We start from the raw sequence: 20318 nt of genomic DNA, 5'->3' as shown, positions 1-20318 counted from the left end.
AGATTCATTTTAGGTGATGAAGACCTAAGTCTCCTTACAAAGACTAAGTCTAATGCACATCAGATGGGGGTAAAAGCAATGCTGAAAAGCTGTTGCTCAAAGACATTCCTGTTAGGCTTTACAACATCGTGTTCTTGAGTGTTAAATAATACTTTGAATAAACAGGTTTATGCCTTCAATTTTCAAGCCAAAGCATCATTTCAATACTACTGACTTTACCTTGGTATATTGCTCACGCTCATATTCTTGACTAGAACCAGACCCTGATGTCTGATTATAACGGTGCACTTTCATTTTCATCTGTCTCGTTCGCTCCTCCACTACTAAGCTTGCTGCAAAAACACACAATGAAAATCAATTAAAAATAGTGAAACCTTTTTGGAAAAACAAACGGTTTAGCAATAATTTTAGCCTATTTCCATCTCAACGAAACAAAGAAATGTACAAACATAGGACAAGCAGGGTGTAAACATAGAACAAAGGAACACTAATGTCAAGAAATCAATCTCTTCCGTTGCAAGAGTCTTTACCTGAAAATGGATAGAAATCCCAATTTCCTATACATAATAAAGCTGGTGCAATAAATATGAAAAAAGTGAAAGAATTTCCGTGATAGGCTGAATTATAAACCTGTTCAGTATTCTGGATGCAGGGGACATAAAGCCACTATCATCTAACCATGTATTTGCTTAAATGTAGAAAATATTACAGTAGCATACTAAGAATTAATGCATTAAACAGGTATTAAAATTTATTTTTAAAGTAATTAACTACTACTACTACTATGTTAAAACATAACTGATTACCATAGCCAAAGATTATTTGAAAGGAATAATTTCTCCATTCAACCAGTCATAGTAAAAAAATACAGTAATTTTTTGTTTAGTTTTGCTTTTTTTTTTTTTACAGAAAGTCCTCTAAAAGCACTACTTTGCTCTCTAATGCTCTATTTTGAACAAATTATTTGTTCTTGTGCTTTCAACTCCCCTATGAGAGTGTTTGTTTAGAAAAAAAGAAATCAAATCTTAAACCTTCCACAAATTGTGGTGTTATAAAGAGCATCTTCAATTTGAACAAGTTATGGCAATTAATATTAGCTGCACTTGCCACAAGAAGATGATCTCGCACTAACAGAAAGAGTGGTGTGAAAGCCCGTGGGCTAAGGCTTCCATAAAATAAATTCAACCTTTGTGGTAATGGATAATTTTCATAGGGAACTACATATTCTGCCATTCTTAAACTTGGGTAGCCCTATAAATGCAAAGAAATACCAAATAAAACCAATACCTTGAAAACTGGCACTTTTTAATAGTTCTAGAACTCAACCCAAATATTCATCTGTAGCTTTTCTAAATCACATGAGTACTCGCCAGTTTTATTGTGCTTTAACAGGTTATAACATCCCAGAACAACTTCTTTCAGGTGGAATTTTTTGTGGGGTCATGTCCTGGGTTCAACCACAACAGGTCACAAATTCAAGACTGGCACTTCCTTTGGGAAAACTTCCACAAAGTCTTCTGCTTTAGGGGCAGCCACGGATTTATACAACTCCCTCCAAACCCGTTAGTTTTAAAAGTCAAGATTTTTGTAAACAGCCCCTCCCCAGACCAGACAGGAGAGAGACACCGATCTAAAAGCTGCATGGAAGCAATTCTCAGTCACAAAACACAGAGAATTTCAAATTAGTGGAAAATAAGTGCTCTATTATACCGTATATATTGTGGATCATGAGGTACTAAAGTTCTCATATGTGGGTTTTTTTTGCTGTTAGGTAACTGTGGGATTCTTTACACACCTATTTTTCCCTCTGTGCTTTGCAAGTTAAAAGACCCCACCCCACACTCCTCAAAAAAAAACCCAAAACCAGTGTACTAGGGTTGGATATTTTAAACTACATGCTACTCCACAAAGCACAACTGTGCATGCACATACTCTGTAACGTGTTTGTAGAAATGATGGAATGTGTGCCTACTCGTTTGGTATGAAAAAATGTACAAAGACATCATCGTGAAAAATATGCTCTTTTCATGTCCTCCTTCCATATTTCTTATTTAAAAATAGGAAAATTAATATGTTAAATTACAGTAAAATTCTGCTACAACTACAAATTTAAGGCACAAAATGAACATCACGCTAATCTTCAATCTCCCACGTGCAGAGAATCCACTCTAGGAAATTCTGCACAAGCAGTATGTCAGTCTGGGCCCAGCGATCATTCCAGATGACTAATTATGCCAGTAAATGTGTACCTTAATTTCAATGAGTCCAGTTCCACCATCAGATATGCGGGCACAGCTCCAATTACTTCAATGGAAGTTGCATGGAGGTATCTGAAGGCAAAATTGAGCACTTTAGGAGAAACTTTTAAAGATGGCCTCATTTTAAGGATAGATATGAAAGGATTAAGATATACCAATTAGCGACTGAAGTAATAAACTCAGCTATCTTAATCCTATCATACGTGCATGAAATAGACTGAGGATATAAAATCAGAGGGAAAATTGAGACCCCTTTAAAAATTTAGCCCTGTGTGTCTATGGTACACAGATTACAGTTACTCTAAAAAATAACCATTTCATTGTGTGACTTTTAGGTGCTTCACCCTGTCAACTGTACATTTACACTTACATGCTATAATTTTACTCTGCATTATTTACAATACCTGAGAAAGAATATTCTACCACTAAATGAGATGCTATTTCAGAGACTATAGGTGAAAATTACCACAGTCCAGGTTGGGTAAATATTCAACCTTAACTCTGTAATTCTTGATTTTGTTATGTTTAAATCCTTAACCTTAACAACTCACTCGTGTTCTGGTTTTCATTATTAGATATCATTATATAAAATGGGAACAATTAATGAGGACTGTGAAGTTAATCTAAATTCTCTAATGGGCAAAATTGGCTCTCTTCATGGTGTCAAGTGTAATATAGTATCAATTACATGTCAGTGTATTTCTAAGCAAGCAACTGTGTGAAACGTAAGTCTGGTCTAGAAAATACAACTGTTCTTTCCATCTTTGTTTATCATACACATCTGAGAAATGTTGTATCTAGCTTAGTTCTCGGATAGAAAATTTCATCTGCCTGATCAGTTTTATCTGAAGGAAAATCTTAGTTTAGTCTTTACATGTTAATCACAAGAAGCAGAAAAAAAACAACTCTAACACAAGAGCACATTAGCAGAAGCTTTAACAACCATAGGTAACACCACCATACAATCACATTACTTTCTTGGAACACAGCTAGTTACCACAGGTAACGAAAATTTGACATCAACAGTTCTTCAAAATCTTAACCTGCCTCTTAGAAACATATGGATCTACTTTCTTTTAGGACATCCGTATTTACAGAGCACTTTTCCTGGAGCTTGAGGGGTAGCACTACACAGTAATTTACAGATCAAAGCACTGTAACCCCAAGACCTTTAAATTCTACAGTGGCCCTAGAATTCAAAATATGGAGATTTAACATAAGTGTCTCAAATTAATGTTATAACTACCATCAGTAGCAGTTGCATATACGTTACTCCCTTTGGTGTCAGAAGCTGCACTTTAAAGAGCTCTAATCTTTTCAAGAGCTACTGATTCAGATGTGAGGTCAATCAGCATAAGTAGTAATTGAAAGAAAAGAACTCTTTGAGCAGATTGCTTAGATAAGGGGTGCAAGTTTAGAGCTAAATCTTTTACTGCTACTAAAAAAATATGAAGGTTGTACAACAATGATTTACATCAACAATCAAGCCATGCGGGAGAGTAAAGACAGACATATGCATGGAATTCAAAATGTTATCTTTCAGTTCCATTAATGTATTTATAAATGGGTCTGACTCTTGTCAGGTGCACTGGGTCTGTCTGGGACAGAGGCAGTTTTCTTCACAGCACCACGTATGGTGTTGAGTTTCAGATTTTGGGCTAAAACAGTGCTGATAAAACACTGATGTTTTAGTGATTGCTGGGCAGTGTTTACACAGCATCAAGGCCACCTCTGCTTCTCATGCCGCACTGCCCTGACACCCCTTTTCTCCGCACTCCCCATGCAAGTAGGCTGGAGATTAGAAGGGGAAGCTTTCACAGCGAGCTCCAACTGACCAAAGGGACGTTCCATACCATACAGCATCATTTTCAGCAATACAGCTGGGGGTAGTCTTTCAAGGTAGCCATTGCTCAGAGACTGGCCGGGCATTGGTCTACTGATGGGAGATGGTGAGTGAATGCCTTTGCATTTCTTTGTTTGTTTGGCTTCCCCCCCCCCCTTTCATTTTTTCCTTTTACTTATCAAGCTGTCTTTATCTTAGCTCATGAGATTTTACTCATTACTGATCTTCCAAATCTCTACTCCATCCCACCACAGAGGCTGGAGTGTGCAAGCAGCTAGTGCTGGCTTTGGTTAAACCACCTCCCCAAGCTACCAGAATTAACTGCCCAATGTAGTTCTGAATGGTCTTCCATCCAACAAACCAAAATTCCCTTAGCTATTACTTTGTTTATTATTTTGCTTCATCAGGGGCCCAAGTTATATGCCTCTATGCAATCACATGTAGCATGGGTAATAAGCAAGAGATGTGCATGCACCTGAAAGGCTACAATCTTACTGGCATCACAGAGATGTAGCAGGATAACTCCTGTAACTGGAGTGTTGGAATGGAAGGATGCAGGCTCTTTAGGAAGGACAGGCAGAGGAGACAAGGAGGGGGTGTTGCCCTCTATGTCACTGACCAGCTGGTGCTGCCTCAGGGTGGGTGAGGAGCCATACAGAGACAGGGAGTTTTAGGACATCAAAAATAAACATGGAAACTGGAAGATACTCAATTTAGCTAAGGTCAGTGGATTCTGATATTTTAGGAATATTATCATTCCAAGCATACTGCTGGTGAAAAGGATTCAGAGAGAAATCATAAGAATTGTATGAAGTCCGGGATGCAGTCTTGCAATCTTAAAAAGAAAGGAGATATGTGGCTTGATTTGGGTCCATAATTATTTACACATGGGATGATTTCTAATAGTAGAAGGCTCTTCAATTTAGCAGATAGAGGTACAATAATGCCCAGTAGCTATGAACTTAGATTAAATTCAGATAAGTAACAAGACATATGTTTTAAAAGTCAGGTGGTTAAGCAGAAGAACAATTTTCCATTTCTTGAAGCCATTAAGTGATAATACCTTTCTAAAATAACATTCTTGCTCAAATCCAAGTATGGGCTAATGCCAGAATGACTAGTGACATTACCTGACCTGTGATGAAAACTGATAACCATATTGGTTTTTCCTAGACTACAGAAAACCTACAGATGTCTTGGCACTGGCTGTACCATTTTCTGTCATGGTGAAGTCTGCAACTAACACAGAATTTGCTCTTGATGCACGTTTCCATTCAAGATGGTCAAGACACACAAGGAGGAGTAGGTAAACAGTACAATGTGGGAATCCTCAAAGTCTTACTTGCATTATTATAAGTTGGAGTAAGCTACAAAACAAGAAGAAATTAGCATCAAGATTTCAGATAGCTGTAACACCTACCAGCAGATCACACATCCTTTAAGCTGCAGACTTTAAGGGAAGAGGTCTAGAAGTCTAAAATGACAAAAATATTTGCTTATACAAGGAAACTACTGAAAAGTAAGTTGAAATGAAAATTTGTCTCATAAAAACTATTACATCATAACAATGTTTCTGGGACACAAGGAGCAGGTTCTGGCAGGGCAACAGGGAATGGCACAAATATCTCGTTTGAGGAAGTGAGAAGTGGAAGATACTGAAGAAACTAGGCAGAAGTAGCATCCAGAACAAAGGCAGGGAAATACAGCAGTGGTGAGATTTGGATGAGAAAATCCCCTACGGCAGTGGACAAGGGAAGTAAGCAAGGAGGAGAACACTCACTGGAGAGCTGGCTGTGTGGCACAGCAGAAAGATCTCACACTTGTGCTGGACCAGGATGAAGCATTGCAGAAATAATACAGAGTCTCCAGGTTATTTCTTTTCATCCTTCAGGATGAGTTTTGCAATATGCACACACAAAATATCCGTGTGGTAGGTTTCATGACTAAAAATCCACAGCAAACTCTACTGTGAAATGTAAAAAACACACAAAAAATTGAAATCATGAGCAGATTAATGTTTTTTCAGTAACACTGAAAAATCAAATTGTTGCTAAGATAAAGAACTTGGTTCTTTGCATATATGACTTTCAAAGGTACCTATAGGCAATATGCAGATAGTGAGGGAGATGGGCTCTGAAGCTGCTCTGAAGGCTGCTCTGCAGCTCTGGTCCCTGTACCTGACTAGAATGAGCTGTGGCTCCTTTCAGCTTGTGTGCATGGGTTTCTTCTCCATGAGATGGGATACTGCTCTGAAGGTCCTCACAAATCAGAGCTGAGAAATGACTGCCAAGCTGGGAAATGAGCTTGGCTCTCCCAGCTGGGATCTCCCAGTACACCCAGAGGCACAGTGGCCATCTTGAGTCTTATAACTCGCTCTAGAAGGAAGATAAGCCAATATAAAAATCTGTTCTGGCTGCTGCAACACTCAGTTCTCCCTCAAAAAGTTTCAAGAATGATCCAAACAGAGATGCCAGCACTTTCCTCCTTCCTGCTCCTCTTCTTTTGCCCAGCTCTTTCCTGCTTCCAGGCTGCATCTGCATTCAGCTTACTTGAGGCAGAGGAATCTATGTGTGTAAAGATCCCGCTATGCTTTATGCACTCCCAGATCTTAGGCCAGATCCACCTAAATCTCATGGAAACAAGCTCTTTTACAAACCTGTTACTGGCATGGTCTAATTTATCTGCATAAAGTCAACTGTTCGAAACAATGAAATATCCACAGCAGTCCAAGCCACACAGCAAGGTTTGTAAACTTCAGAAAGACATAAACAACAAACTGACATGACTGATTTGTATTGTTCTGTTTCAGAGAAATACACATACTGAAGAAAGCAAAAAATGACAGAAATAATTTGTAAAATCAACCATTCTTAACACTTAGCTTAAGATATTTCATAGGACATTCTCAACACTATAAAATAACCTGTAATTGCTAAAGTTAAATATTATTTCTTTTTCATCTTTTTTTTAAAAACATATTCCTGAGTATTACCATGACTGCTGGAATTCATAGCTACTGGAACACCTGCTGTATTTTTACCTAAGCAAGCATTAATGTGTCAGTGGGATTCACCCTTTCAGAAAGTAAAGAGGTTGTAAGAAATAATTCTGATTCAAGTTCAACTCACAGTTTGGCTTTGACCCACCAAAGCTGTATTCAGACCAGAATCTCCCAAGATCTGCTGGACTCAGAACTAAAGGTCAGAGAAGGTTAATCTGTGCTATTAATGTTTATGCAGCATTGTATTTTGTTGTTAACATTAAAACGATTAAAAGAACTCTTTTCTTGTTTTTGTTTTTCTTTTTTTCTCTCCAAGCTTTCAAAAAAAAAAAAAATAGGGCTCCTCTGGAATGTTGCCTTGACAGGGCCATGACAGACTATGCTTTTCACTTTGTGGTACAGCCTTCAATACCTGTTGTTTGAACTCACTGATTCACCGGTATCAGTACAGACACGCAGAATTCCTAGGAGGTGAGCACTGAATGTCCGCCCCTAGAAACCTGCCCTATAACATGAATTTTCTGACTGTCAAGGGCTTATGCAAATAAAACACATCTCATTCTTCAGAATCTCTCTGCATAAGAAGGATAGTTTCTGGCCATCATTACCTTCAACTATTTCTAAGTCCAGACCTATGAAACATCCTTCAGAGACGCCAAGAGCCATGGCTGCACTCTTAGAAGCAGATGTTGTACAGAAAGCAAAAAGAGTTTAGGTAAAATTTTAATCTTTGTGCGAACTTTGACTCAATTGAGCACCTTCTGAGCCATGTAAAATACCATGACTACTCCTGCTAAATCCAGTATATTGCATTTCAACAGTAAAATTAGAAATCACAAGTGAAAATATTTTTTGATTCTAAAGAGGGGCATTAGATAGCATACAGATACTTGAGAAACAACCTTCCCACCTGTTAAACACTGTTAACTAAATACTCTATAGGGACACGGACTATACTGAGGGAAAAGCCAGTATCAACAGTTGCCAAACATTTGTAAAAAATTACATAAATATTTACCTGTTGTGGATGAGTTAAAAGTCTCTTGCTCTTCAATGAATTAAATGCACGGAATGATGGAAACAGAAAAAGAAATCAGCAAATTTAAAGTTAGATAAAGAAATGTGTTACAAGTGATAATGGCATGTACAGTAGGCAGTACTCCAGCATATGTAAAAGTAATGTAGAAAATTAAAATGATAAACCATGACAAATAATAAAGCCTATGACTTTTTCTTTAAAATTAAGAGGAAGAATGAAATTACTGAGAACCAGATTGTGGACTCTTTAAGTGTTCTGCTCGAGCAGTATTGTCATACTCAAATTTATGAATGACATAAAACCCTTAAAATTCCTTTAAGTATCACTTACACTCATGAAACACATAGCCCTGTTTTAGATTCTGAAGCCTTTTCTGCAATAATAAGTGTTATAAATTCATTTTCTGTTAACTAAAATCTATAATACTCAATAACCATTGGATTATTGAAAATCAGTGTTTAAGGAAAGCATAAAAGATTATGAAGCTTGCACTCCTTTACATGCATCTCAGTTAGCAATGCTGAGAAAAAATACTCTCCAGCGTGAGCAAAGATTCCACAAGCTGCCTCAACATATGTAGTGCCACCTAATAATTTCAAATTAAAACCACAAATATGAAGACAAAACAAACAGTGCTAAATGTCTAAAAGCTAAAATTGAAATGACTTTTTTTCTTCTGCCAGTCAAGTTTTATACTGATGGATCTGAAAAAAGGTTTTAACTGAAAGGGTTTGATCTTTTACCACTACTCAAGCAACACTCTCACTGCAATGACATTTCAAAGGTCAAGTACATACAGACAGAATGATTTTGACTAGCTACTATTTTTTTTTAGGATCTTAAGTTGGTTAAACATAAAAATGTATTTGCAGCTCAAATGTATTGTTTGACAACATACTGATTTTCTGTACAAAATTCTGATTATTATTTGTTAAAATGAAACACTGAATATCAAAATACTTCATGCTTGTAGGATGTGACTACCATTAAAGACTTGTATGTATATTATACACATGAACTTTATATAAGTAACCCCCATTCAGTATCAGTGGAGTCTTTGCAGCTTTCCCTCACAAAACAGAAGCACACATGCACACGTTCACTTCATCCTGCCTACGAGCTCTGTACAAACCTTATGCAGCTTTTTCTAACATGAGCTTACAGCAACATTTAATTCTGGTCACAATTTTGCTTTTCTAAAGGTCACTGCTTAAGGCCTATTGTTAACAGATGCCACTGGAAACACACACAACCACACTACTTCAGTTAGGTTTATAAATGATCTTTATATGTAAATAGACGCTGATTATTACAAACCTTATCCTCATTATAGGAGTTTTGAAACATGAAACCACACTGTCGAAGTTATGAAAAAGAAATCATGCTGTGAAGAGCCAAACAGAAGCAGATGCAGGGAGAAAGACCTGTTTTGCATGCATTAGCTCTTAAAGATCATTTCTATACTACAATCATTGCACATTTATCTCACCGAACCCTAAATTTCAACAGTACGTTGAAACGCTAGATTTCCTAACATTATCCCTAGCATTATGTAATGTGGCCAAAAAGGAGTGTAGAAAAATTCTGCGAATCTTCAGGCTGTATTAATTTTCTTAATCAACACAATGATTAGTCATTATACAAAACTATAGAGACCCACTCTCAAAACCTATTGAATTCTGTGATATTTGATAGTTTCAGTGAAAAAGGAAAGACTGAACAAAGATCATAGAAATGCTTTATACAAAAGTATAAAACCCATGCAACTACATAGCAAAGTTGTTAAACAACTGAAAAGACAATGTCAATGCAGAATCCCCACCCCTCTGAATGATTTTCACAGTTCCACTCAAACACAATGCAAGTAAAAAAAAACCACTGATGCAAATCTCTTGCAACTCAGCACAGGATGACATTGAGAACAGGCCATTGTCCTTACCAGGGCTTAAGAGTTTCACTGCTTTAATCATTAAGCCAAAACATCTTTTTATAAAATTATCGATTAAAACAAAAACAAAAACAAAACCACTTGTTAAGTACCATGTGTTAGGGTAATGACTACTGAATTGTGACTTTTTGATAATAAACACAGACACACGTTTACCACAATAACTTTCAATACCCAAGCATCTCAAGACCTTTGGATACAATAACATCTCATGATGTCTCGCGCTCTCAGAAATACTGGTGACAGGGTTGCAAAGGAAAGAAATACAGCTATGACTTCTTTGAATATCACTGGAATTAAAATCACGCTGACTTAAGATTACAGAAGCCTACAATCTTAACTGTAAGCACTTTAAAAAGCCTGCATGTACTAGTGTTGCTAAAAATATTATTTATTTAGAAATGTCCCACGTGAAAACCTCCCTTCCCCACTCCAAAGCTAGACAAAGCTGCTGTTCTCTTTAGAACATATTCACAGGGTACTAAATCAAATTCTGTAATGGAATAGGGATCACTACTTCGGTCTTCTCTGTAAGAGTTCCTTCTATGAGTTGGTTTGGGGTTTTGTTTTGTTTAATAAAGTGTGTCTACTGATATGCACCTTTTAAAACTACCTTATTTTCCTCACAAGTTGTCTTGTTATGATCCTCAAACTGCCAACCAGAGCAGTAACTAAGACATCATCTGGTAGACACTACCATTTTTTCAGTTCTAAACTTGACAATGAGAAAATGGAATGTCTGAGATGCAATGTCAGTCCTACAAAAAGCCTTATGAGTGTGGATATTGTAATTTACAAATGAGAGCTAAAGATGAAAGATTAGGAGTTAAATATCACTCTGCTTCTCAAGATGAAAACAACTACCAGTCTCTTGCTCCTTCATTAACTCTTATTTGTTCCATAATGTGAGCTTTGAAGAGTAATAAAATTAGTTGAATGGATTCTTCTGTGCCTCCTGAATATACAAAGAATAAATACAACACCCCCCCCCCAGTCTTGACATACAGACACTCAATCTTTTGACAGAAATCACTGTTATTTCTAAACCAGACACGGATCCATGGATGTATTTATTTGGATGTGTATTCAACCCTCCTGATGTAACAGAAGTTGTATAGAGAAAAAGTAGTACTTTACTATAAAAAATGATACCTCACAAAATGATACCATACAAAATTTCCTTGAAACACAGGATGTCACTTCTGACCACCAAAATGTAGCTTTGTTTATAAATGAAGAAAATGCATTTTGAATTGCTCCCTATAACATTTTTATACTGCAATAGATTTTGACATCATCTATATCCACAGTGATTGTGAACTTAAATCACTAAGGACACAATTCAGTTCCATGCACAGTTAATGGAAATTTTTTCCAGACCTCAATATGCTTTGGATTCAAGCCTACATTAGGGTCAGATTGTTTCTAGCCACTCCATTTGACCCTGATACTCATTTGTAAAGAGGAAACTCATACTAAAATTTGAAACTGCAAATCAGAGCAAATACTGTGGTCATTACAGGATTTAGTTTCTTACAGTAGCATAAAGTTTATACATACTGTCACTTATTTCTGCATATATTGCCAAAACCATCTAAAATATTTTATAAAATCTATTTAATTATGTATTTCTCTGCAAATATATTCTCAGCTTGAACGAAGTATTAAACATACGTAAGATCAGAAAACTTCCCCTTCAAAAGGACAAGCCAGTCACTTTGACAACACCAAAGTACTACGCTGAGAAGGAATCTCTTTTGCCTTTGATTCCATGTGCCATAATGCAGCCATATTGACACAGGCAGTATGATATGTAAGAACAAAGTAAATGAGACGTCGCATCCCATTTGCACATTTTATACATAAGACGCAAACATATGAACCACTAACTGTAAAGAGGAGTTCAGTGAAACAGCACTACTATACAGCTTTTCACGATACCATCAACTTTCTAAACCTTGAGAAGCTTTAGACTTCGCTCAGTTTTCATTTTTTAATTTCCTCCCATTTTTTCCAATGTCTTTAACTAAAGATAAATCAGTATTTTATTCTTAACACAACAGTTATTACAGCAGAAAGATGACAGATAAATATTCAAACAAAAGCCAACTTAAGTTAAAAGCTGATTCATCATTATATTCTACCAAGTTCTGAAACTGCAGAAGAAACATGAACAAAATTTGAAATTTATTACTTATATTTCCCTATAGAGCTCCCAACTTACTATTATGCAGAAATAGAACCTGCAAATGCAGTTTGTAATTTTTTTATAATCCAGACCATCCTAGATTCACTACAAAATGCGAGGACTTGAATGTAAAGTTTAAAATTAATACAACCCACTTGAATTAGTATATTAATCATTTAGATACATTCATCATTCAGAATAAACACATGTATAAGACAAGAATACATTTTTATGTGTGTTAGTTGAAGGTTTAGTATGCCATCGCAGCTCAAAGCCATAAAATTAATGCAAGCTGATTGCATGTTAATGTAAACCATCATACAAAAAAACCCTTATGGATAATCTATCATGATAAAAAGGTCATGTTCAGCAACATCATCTGTTTAAGAAAATGGTCTGTCAACAGTTCTAAAAGCACTACAGTATTTCATCATTAGACGCATTCCTTTAATTTCAAAAGAGAGGAAATTCTCGCAGTATATGGCAGTCTCAGTTTTTGCTTATAGTCGGTGATAAAAAAGGCTTTTTAAACACAGAAGTAAACCTGAACATGTAAATATTTATCCATTGTGCCATTTCATTTTACCATGCTCTAGCAGTGTGCTGCTAGAAAAGGAAGCCTCAATATTCATACTTATTTGATATTAGTATGTAATAAATCTTCCACAACCATTAAGTGTATATTATCTTTTTCAAAAAAGAGCAGCACTCTTTGCCAGATCAGTTTGTTCTTAAGAAAGAAAGAGCTGATGACTTGTGTTTTCACACTTCCTATGGTGAATATTTTTATTCATTACTCACTGAACTACGAACTCCAGAAGAAAACCAGATTTATGATATTAATCTATGTTAGCAATGCACAACAATTAATATAAACCACAAAATGAGCAAAACTGACAAAATGTCAAAATTTTTGCCTGATTTATCTGAATACACACTAGGTATGTGTTGGAAAATACCACAATTCTAACAGAAATTTTAAGGCAGACAGACAAAAAGGGTACTAGAAAATTAAGGCAATCAAACCATGTGTAATAATTCACCGGTCAAGATCTACTGGATTTCCCAGACTACAAAGTTGTTTCCATTTTCTGCTATTGCTTTTTTGGTAGGATTATAGCATTGAACGCATAGTTATGAGAGTAGACTTTAAGTAAAGAAAGGTAAGAAAGCAAAGAGTTTTGAGTCATTATAAGCTCATTATTTGATACCTTGCTCTATACTGCCACTTCTTACTGGAACTTGTGGTAGCTGTCTTCCCCTGCGACTGCTGAAGGATGTGTCTGCAGGAGGAGACTGCGTGGGACTTCCTTGTTGATGTATTCTGCAAATGAAATTAAGATAAAAGTAAAATAACCTCAATTAAGACAATGTTTATATTTGGAATTTCAAACATTAAGTTGCATATATTGAAGATGGGTTTAAGTAAGTTTACATTTGGTGTATGCCATATACATATACTCAGCTCTAGATACCTAGTTAACTTAGAAGGCCTCACATTTTATTTCTCTAATTACCTTCAAATAAGGAAAAAATACTTTCCTTCCTTTTGATGTGTTTGTTGTTTGGTTTTGTTTTTTTTTTAATTTAATTTTATTTTATTTTAATAAAGTACTGGTAAAAATCCACTGAAGAAAAAGCATTTTTAAAAACATTTATGACTCACAGTTTATGTATGTTCTCCTGCACTGGAACAGGGCAATACAAATTACCACCTCCATTTTTAATTAACTTTTGTATTCCTTTTGTGCTGATGCAATAATTGCCCAAGGCCACAAAGATCTGGACAACAAGTACCTATTCCCATAGGGCAACCTGTTGTTTTAATCTGAACTCAAAGGGAGGAAAAAGACCTTGGCATTGGGGATGAGGGTGCATGTGTGTATGTGCGCAAAGAACGTACAAGATTTTTTATACTCATACCTAAGTAAATATCCTAAAGCCCTTTGTCTGAATTCTAGTTAGCAGTATTGCAGAACACCTCTGCTACTTGATTTCCTATACATAGATACAGCATCTCAGTGCAACACATCAAACGCTTTTGGAACACTGGTAAGTTTGCATTTAAAATAAGTAGGGCCACCTCTAACAACTAGGGGAAAAGTTTAAGAGAATAAAGCCAAGACGAGAAGAAGCAGACCGCTGAGAGAGAGAGCTTACTATTAGATGTCCTTGCCAGTCACAGTAATATCACACTCACTGTGTGAGTGAGTAAGTACTGTTCATATACTACACTAAGGTTGCAAGTAGATTATTTGAAATTTTAAGTAACACATTTGTGCAAGTGCAAAATACTGTTTGCTTTCACACTATGGTGATGAACTGAGTTTCTCTTAGCTTGTAAGATCAGAGCGTGTTGTGTGAACAGCATGCCATTTCCTGCACTCTGTTTAAGAAAAATACTTTGATATATTTTGTATGGATACAGAACAAAACACAACAATGGATGGACAAAACACAGCCAATTTTTTACTGTTACATTGCATAACTATTTAAGTTCAACAGCAAGAAATACCATCTGGATGGTGAAGATAGGTGGCATATAGGATATGGGAGAAGTGTAAATACCATGAAGAGAGGATCATCTACAGTGTCAGAATGAATGAATGCGCCATGTATGCTGAGGAAAGTACAACACCACACTGACACCTGGGAGGCAGAAAATGAAAGCTGTGCTGTACATGTAATAGCGACCTTGTCAGAAGTGGAGAAGGTGGCGCCGACCCTCCGGGCGCTAGGTGATGTACAGAGCATAAGGGTCTGATACTAGAGTGCTCACTCGACCTTGAGCGAGTGTGATGTTTTCCCCTAATGACTGGATGTTCAGTTGTTCGTGGGGTTGGAAGTCCCCTTCTAGAAACACATGGTAGCAGACCCCTAAAACATTAGGGCCAAAAAGAAACTGTTCAGTTGTTAGCTCCAGGCACACCTTCCCATGCCCCCCTCCATCCAAGAACATTGCAAATCCTGGCTGCAGGACCAGGGTTGACACTTCAGATCAAACTTTTTAATTCTGAATGCAAATCCATTTTCAAAATTGTGAGCTGCAGAACACTCACCCACTGCAGATACACAACCCTAACCATGGAACTGTTGAACTGCGTTGCTTATAGTGGAGAGCTGGCCAAAAACTCTAGCTGCATGTTAAACACAACAAACACATGCTAACAACACATATGACATAAGTACTAACACAGAGTGGGCTATGAATATTTACCACACAGCATTTCTGTATCTGAAACATACCTTTTATCTTTGTGAAAAATATTAACTGGATTTCAGTTAATTGTCCAACAAAAGGACAATATGCAAGCACATATGTAATTCCCTTGAGTTTGAAATAAGGGATCTATTTTTGTATCTTTCTGCTGTAAGTCCTAAAACATAAATACACTTCTAATTCTAATGAAAATGTAATTAAAATATGCAGTAAAATGATTGTGTTAGTATAATTAATCATAATTATTAGTAGTTTAATAATTGTATACACTGCAAGTATATGATAACCTGAAACATTTCAAGTTTGAAGAGTGACAAAGTATTCTAACAGTGAAGTATTTTGTAAATGCTACTACTACAACTCCTGTTATTTCAGAAATTTCAATTTCACATGATATTTCACTGTGGTTTTGTTTGCTTGTTTTAATTTTTGCAGACTTATGGAGTCTCTCTTCACACACCCAGCACTGCTTTGACATGAGATACACTCAAAGTAATCAAGGGACTGTCTAGATGCTATGACTATCATACACTGAAAAGTCATCCTAAAAAAAAAAAAGTATATAAGAGAGAATATGTGTGTACCTACCAAGGATAATAAACAGGTTCAGTTTCAAAGCCATTTCATCAGTAACAGTTTATGTTAAAGTGCAGTCACAATGCAACAAAACCAAGGTGCTGTTGCCCTCGCCATCTTCTTTCTCTTAAACCTTAACACTTACCTAGCTTAACGCCTGGCTTGCCTTGGTGGTAACTGTAATGTTCTTGCAGAAACTGATTCCCCTGCTTCTGAATTCCTCTTTCTCCATGCTGATTGTAAAAGTAATCCATGCCAGCTATTGCATACAACCAGCTTTTAAGTATGTGTTTTATCAGATGTTTAAACATCGTAACATCCATAAGGTAAATATGGATCCAGCTATGTGCCATAAGGTGCTCGCTTGCTTTTTCTATGAATGAACGCACCAATCTAACAGTGTCATGTTCTCAACTCTGATTTTTCTCATTTAAGAGGCTAAATATCCTAGAATTTATCTGAAAGCACTAGGAGAGTTTTTCCTGCCATTACAAAATGGACATTTTTCTGAGACTCAGAAACCTCTTGCTCTTTCAATAATACCCTTTTCACAGACCTGTCCCTCTCCATGAGAGAATGATAGAGGATCTGCTTAACTAAAAGGAAGGCAAACCAGGCTTAAGATGTATACTAGCTGGATTACACTGAGACAAATATGCTACTTGGGGTGCAAATGAAAATAGAGCCAAGAGGGAACTGGAGAAAAACTACAATGGAATTAAAGACTTGCTGGCCTAGGAGAAAGAACCGTTGTTGAAAGGAAGAAGTCTGCAAATGGGTGATCAGAAGGATGAGACAAAAAGGAACAAGTATGTGAGACAAAAGCTAGTGTACAACTGAGGAAACGAGACTTAAGTGAGATAAGAAGTATGGAGATAAGAGGAATTTGGGAGAGAAATGATACTTGGTCTGCAATGAGACTGCAACAAACACATACATGTATATCTCATCTCCTGGCTCCTTACAGAGGAAGGTAACACTCAAGCAGCAAACCGATTAATTCAATTGGCAAGAGTCTACAGGGGAATTCTGGAGGTTCCAGCTCTGCTTGCAGAGAAGAAAACTCAAATCCTTTCTCTTCACACTGATGCCTGAGTGGCACATCCTAAATAAAACATGCTATCGCTTATGGAACTATAAAGAAAAACTAAGAATAAAAGAGCATTGCCAATCCAGCACACCCCTTGTACAGTGTCCTATGTAAAATGAAGTAAGTAAAGACTCTATGTATCATAACATGTGACAAAATAAAGATCAAATCTAAGAAAGAAATGGGTATTTGATGAAGAAATAGTCTGGAGTTATATTTGCCATTTGACAGGAAAATTAATTGCCTATCCAATTACCAAAACTAGTACAGCACTGCATCTATGATGAAATACTAAACTACAGAACTCAGACTTATTTAGACATGTGCCTCACATCTAACAGCAGTGAAACATTTATGGAAACAGAAACCTACACCATGTGCCTTGGGGATGTAAAACCAAAAGGCACAACTCAGGTTTCCCCTATGGTCTTGTTGCTCTGGGTTCGCTGCTGAATGGTTATCAAAAACTGTGAGACCCTTGGACCACAGTCCCAGAGGCTCCTCTTACTCTTCAGAAGTTAGAAAAACCAAACAAAAAAACAAACAAAAAACAGAGAAAAAATGGCTTCAGTGATCTCAATGGCAAGACTCTCCCTAGTTTAAACACAGCAAGGATTTCAGCCATCATTTAGGTGATTTCTCTGGTCTAAACTGAAAAAGCAGCTGGGCTATTGTGATGACAGAATCATCAAAACCAAGAAAAATGCAACCATTGCTTTTGGATTAAGAACACAGTAAAATAAAAGCTCTGATGTTTTGCTACATAATGCGCATTCTCATTGAACATAAAAATGTGTGCGTGCTGTTTATGGAAGTTTTTCAACCCTCACAATATAAACTGATGTACATTCCTCCTCTGCTAAACAAGATATCAGAAATCTGTTTCTGACAAAGGCAGGATCTCATCCCTCCTCACTGCTTTTATTTCAACCTTAAAACCTTAACTAGATGTACTTAGGATTTAGTATATATATTTATTTTTTTCTCTTTTTCTTAAGACTTTGAATACATAACCTTATACTACTGCAGCATCAAAGCTAACAGCTACAAGGATAATACGAATACAGGAAAATTCGATGAATACACAAAGGTTAAAGTCCCAGTGTTTATATTAACTCTGTAAGTATTTAAATGTGTAACTTAAAATTTTGTATTATGAAGTGAAATTAATTTGAACAGAGAAATCTTGAATTATAATCTGTTAATATATTTTTATTTACACTCAAAGTTATTGTAAAAGAGGTAAGACTTATTTGAATAAAGCTCAGAGGTAAAGAACAGAAAATGTTTAGTCCCATACTAATGAAATACGCTGTAAATTTCCAAATTTCATCTTACAGAGATCAAGGTAGTGGCAATGGGTCTCAGATTTTGGCTCATAAAACAGATTTATTGCTATTTTTTAACACTGAGTTCATCTGCAATGACGGAGAAGGCCAGAAAAAATTCTGTATGTATGCAACATAGCAAGCAGAGATAATAATATAGATGCAAAGTAAGTAATACTGTAAATTACAACAATGTAGCTTTTGCAACAGGCATTCTACTTTAAAAGTCATATTGGAGGCATATTCCAAAAACTGGAAACAGATTCATTATAAGAGATGTTTACTCATCGATCAGCAATCCTACCTTTCTGTTTCAGTTGCGGAGACTTTCCTAGTTTGTTTTTGGCTGCTATATCTTTCCACTTTTCTGGACTGCCTGTGAAATGACATGCCAGAAGAGAAATAAACAAAGAAGAAAAAGAATACAGAAATATGAAGATTATTCATTAATGCATTATTAAAGTTAATAACAGAAATGGTTGACAGATGAAAAAAATGACAACTATTGTCATGAACAGGCTGTTGAAGTGGAGGCTTAAGAAACATTGAACTAATTAGGTTTGACTGAGGCTAATAGTGTGAAAGTTATGAGGTAACAAAACAGGGGAAATAACATTAATCCTGGCTGAACCTGCAGTTAGTTGCCACTTCCCAGTCTGTATTTGATTAGAAACAATACCCCCTCATAGGCCTTTTAGTCCTCTCTTAACAGCATGAAAAACAAATGCAGAGTAGACAGCAGAGAAAAAAAAATGTTGAAGGAGAGACCAGAAAATACTATTCAAACATAAAATTTAAAAATTGCTTTTAAATCTCAATTTCAAAACCAAAACAAATACTGCACCATATCAAATCTAAATAATGACATCACTGTTTAATAAAAACCCAGCTTTCCAAAAATCTCATTGTATTAAAACTTGTCAGAGTTCTTTTAGAAACAGTTTAAACAAACTGTTTATTCTAGTCAATATAAGTTAGAAGTTTACTTCTTTCCTTCATTCTTCTCCCACATGTATCTTTTATAGAATTAATTTGACATTTGGATAGTGAGGCACTAGTTAGTCCTGAAAATCTAAGCATTTACATTGATAGTAAATAAGAACAATGAACAGTAATATGATTCAATAAATGTAAGAACAAAGATAAAGCATATTTCACCATTATGACTGAGGACTATAAATACAGTATAAAAAGCTCTGCAAGTCTTGTGCTTTCCAAAATTGTCTTTACTATCCATATTAATGTGAGCAGTTACAAATTAGGATTTACAATTTTAAACCTCTGATAAAAATCAATATATATTATTTTCTTGGAATAAAAAGTGCATAAAGTATTTCAAGAGTGCTCAAAACCAGGGAGTTACTATTATTCATTGATAGACCAGAAATGTTGACAAACCCTTACTTGCATCTCACACTGGTGCAAGAAACATGTATAGGAACTTTCCATGATATAATGAATGTCACATATTAAGCTAAAAATAATTACTTTGGGAAAACAAATAGATACAAATAATAGATTAGATAGATAGATAGATAGATAGATAGATAGATAGATAGATAGAGAGCTTTTAAACCTTTGTGGTTGTAAAGAGTAATCCTGTGTCTGAACTGGAAGAAAGCTGAACACCTGCAACACCAAATTATACCCAAATAATACAATTACAGTGGATTTTCATGATTTGTACACACTGCAATATTTGATAAGCATTATATTGTGATGCAGTATGCTCCACAACAAAGACAATACTGCAGCAAAATACAAAATGCTTTTCCATGAGCAGAGGTCATCACCTGATGCTTTCTGGGTTTTAAAATAATTTATTTT

General features: G+C 36.0%; 1 protein-coding gene across 25 annotated transcripts in view; it reads right to left on the bottom strand.

Annotated features, from left to right (window-relative positions):
• The window catches only part of RIMS1 (regulating synaptic membrane exocytosis 1), a 298011-nt gene that overhangs the window by 61307 nt on the left and 216386 nt on the right, over positions 1–20318 (bottom strand). For 10 of the 25 annotated variants that reach the window (XM_062608169.1, XM_062608172.1, XM_062608175.1 and 7 more), the window contains 5 exons: positions 18796–18867; positions 14972–15154; positions 13489–13601; positions 8121–8150; positions 220–332 (listed from right to left, as the gene is read on the bottom strand). In XM_062608169.1, the coding sequence (XP_062464153.1) occupies positions 220–332; positions 8121–8150; positions 13489–13601; positions 14972–15154; positions 18796–18867 (511 nt within the window). Of the gene's footprint in view, positions 1–219; positions 333–530; positions 639–8120; positions 8151–13488; positions 13602–14971; positions 15155–18795; positions 18868–20318 lie in introns of those variants that run through there. The other 15 variants (XM_062608174.1, XM_062608178.1, XM_062608181.1 and 12 more) reach the window with 9 other exon arrangements.

The sequence above is a fragment of the Pezoporus occidentalis genome, unplaced genomic scaffold (genome assembly GCF_034315485.1).
Source record: "Pezoporus occidentalis ecotype Australia unplaced genomic scaffold, CSIRO_AGI_Poc_V1 ctg13, whole genome shotgun sequence".
Lineage (NCBI taxonomy): Eukaryota > Metazoa > Chordata > Aves > Psittaciformes > Psittacidae > Pezoporus > Pezoporus occidentalis.
Note: the sequence above shows the minus strand (reverse complement) of the source record. Positions and strands in the feature narration are given on the sequence as shown.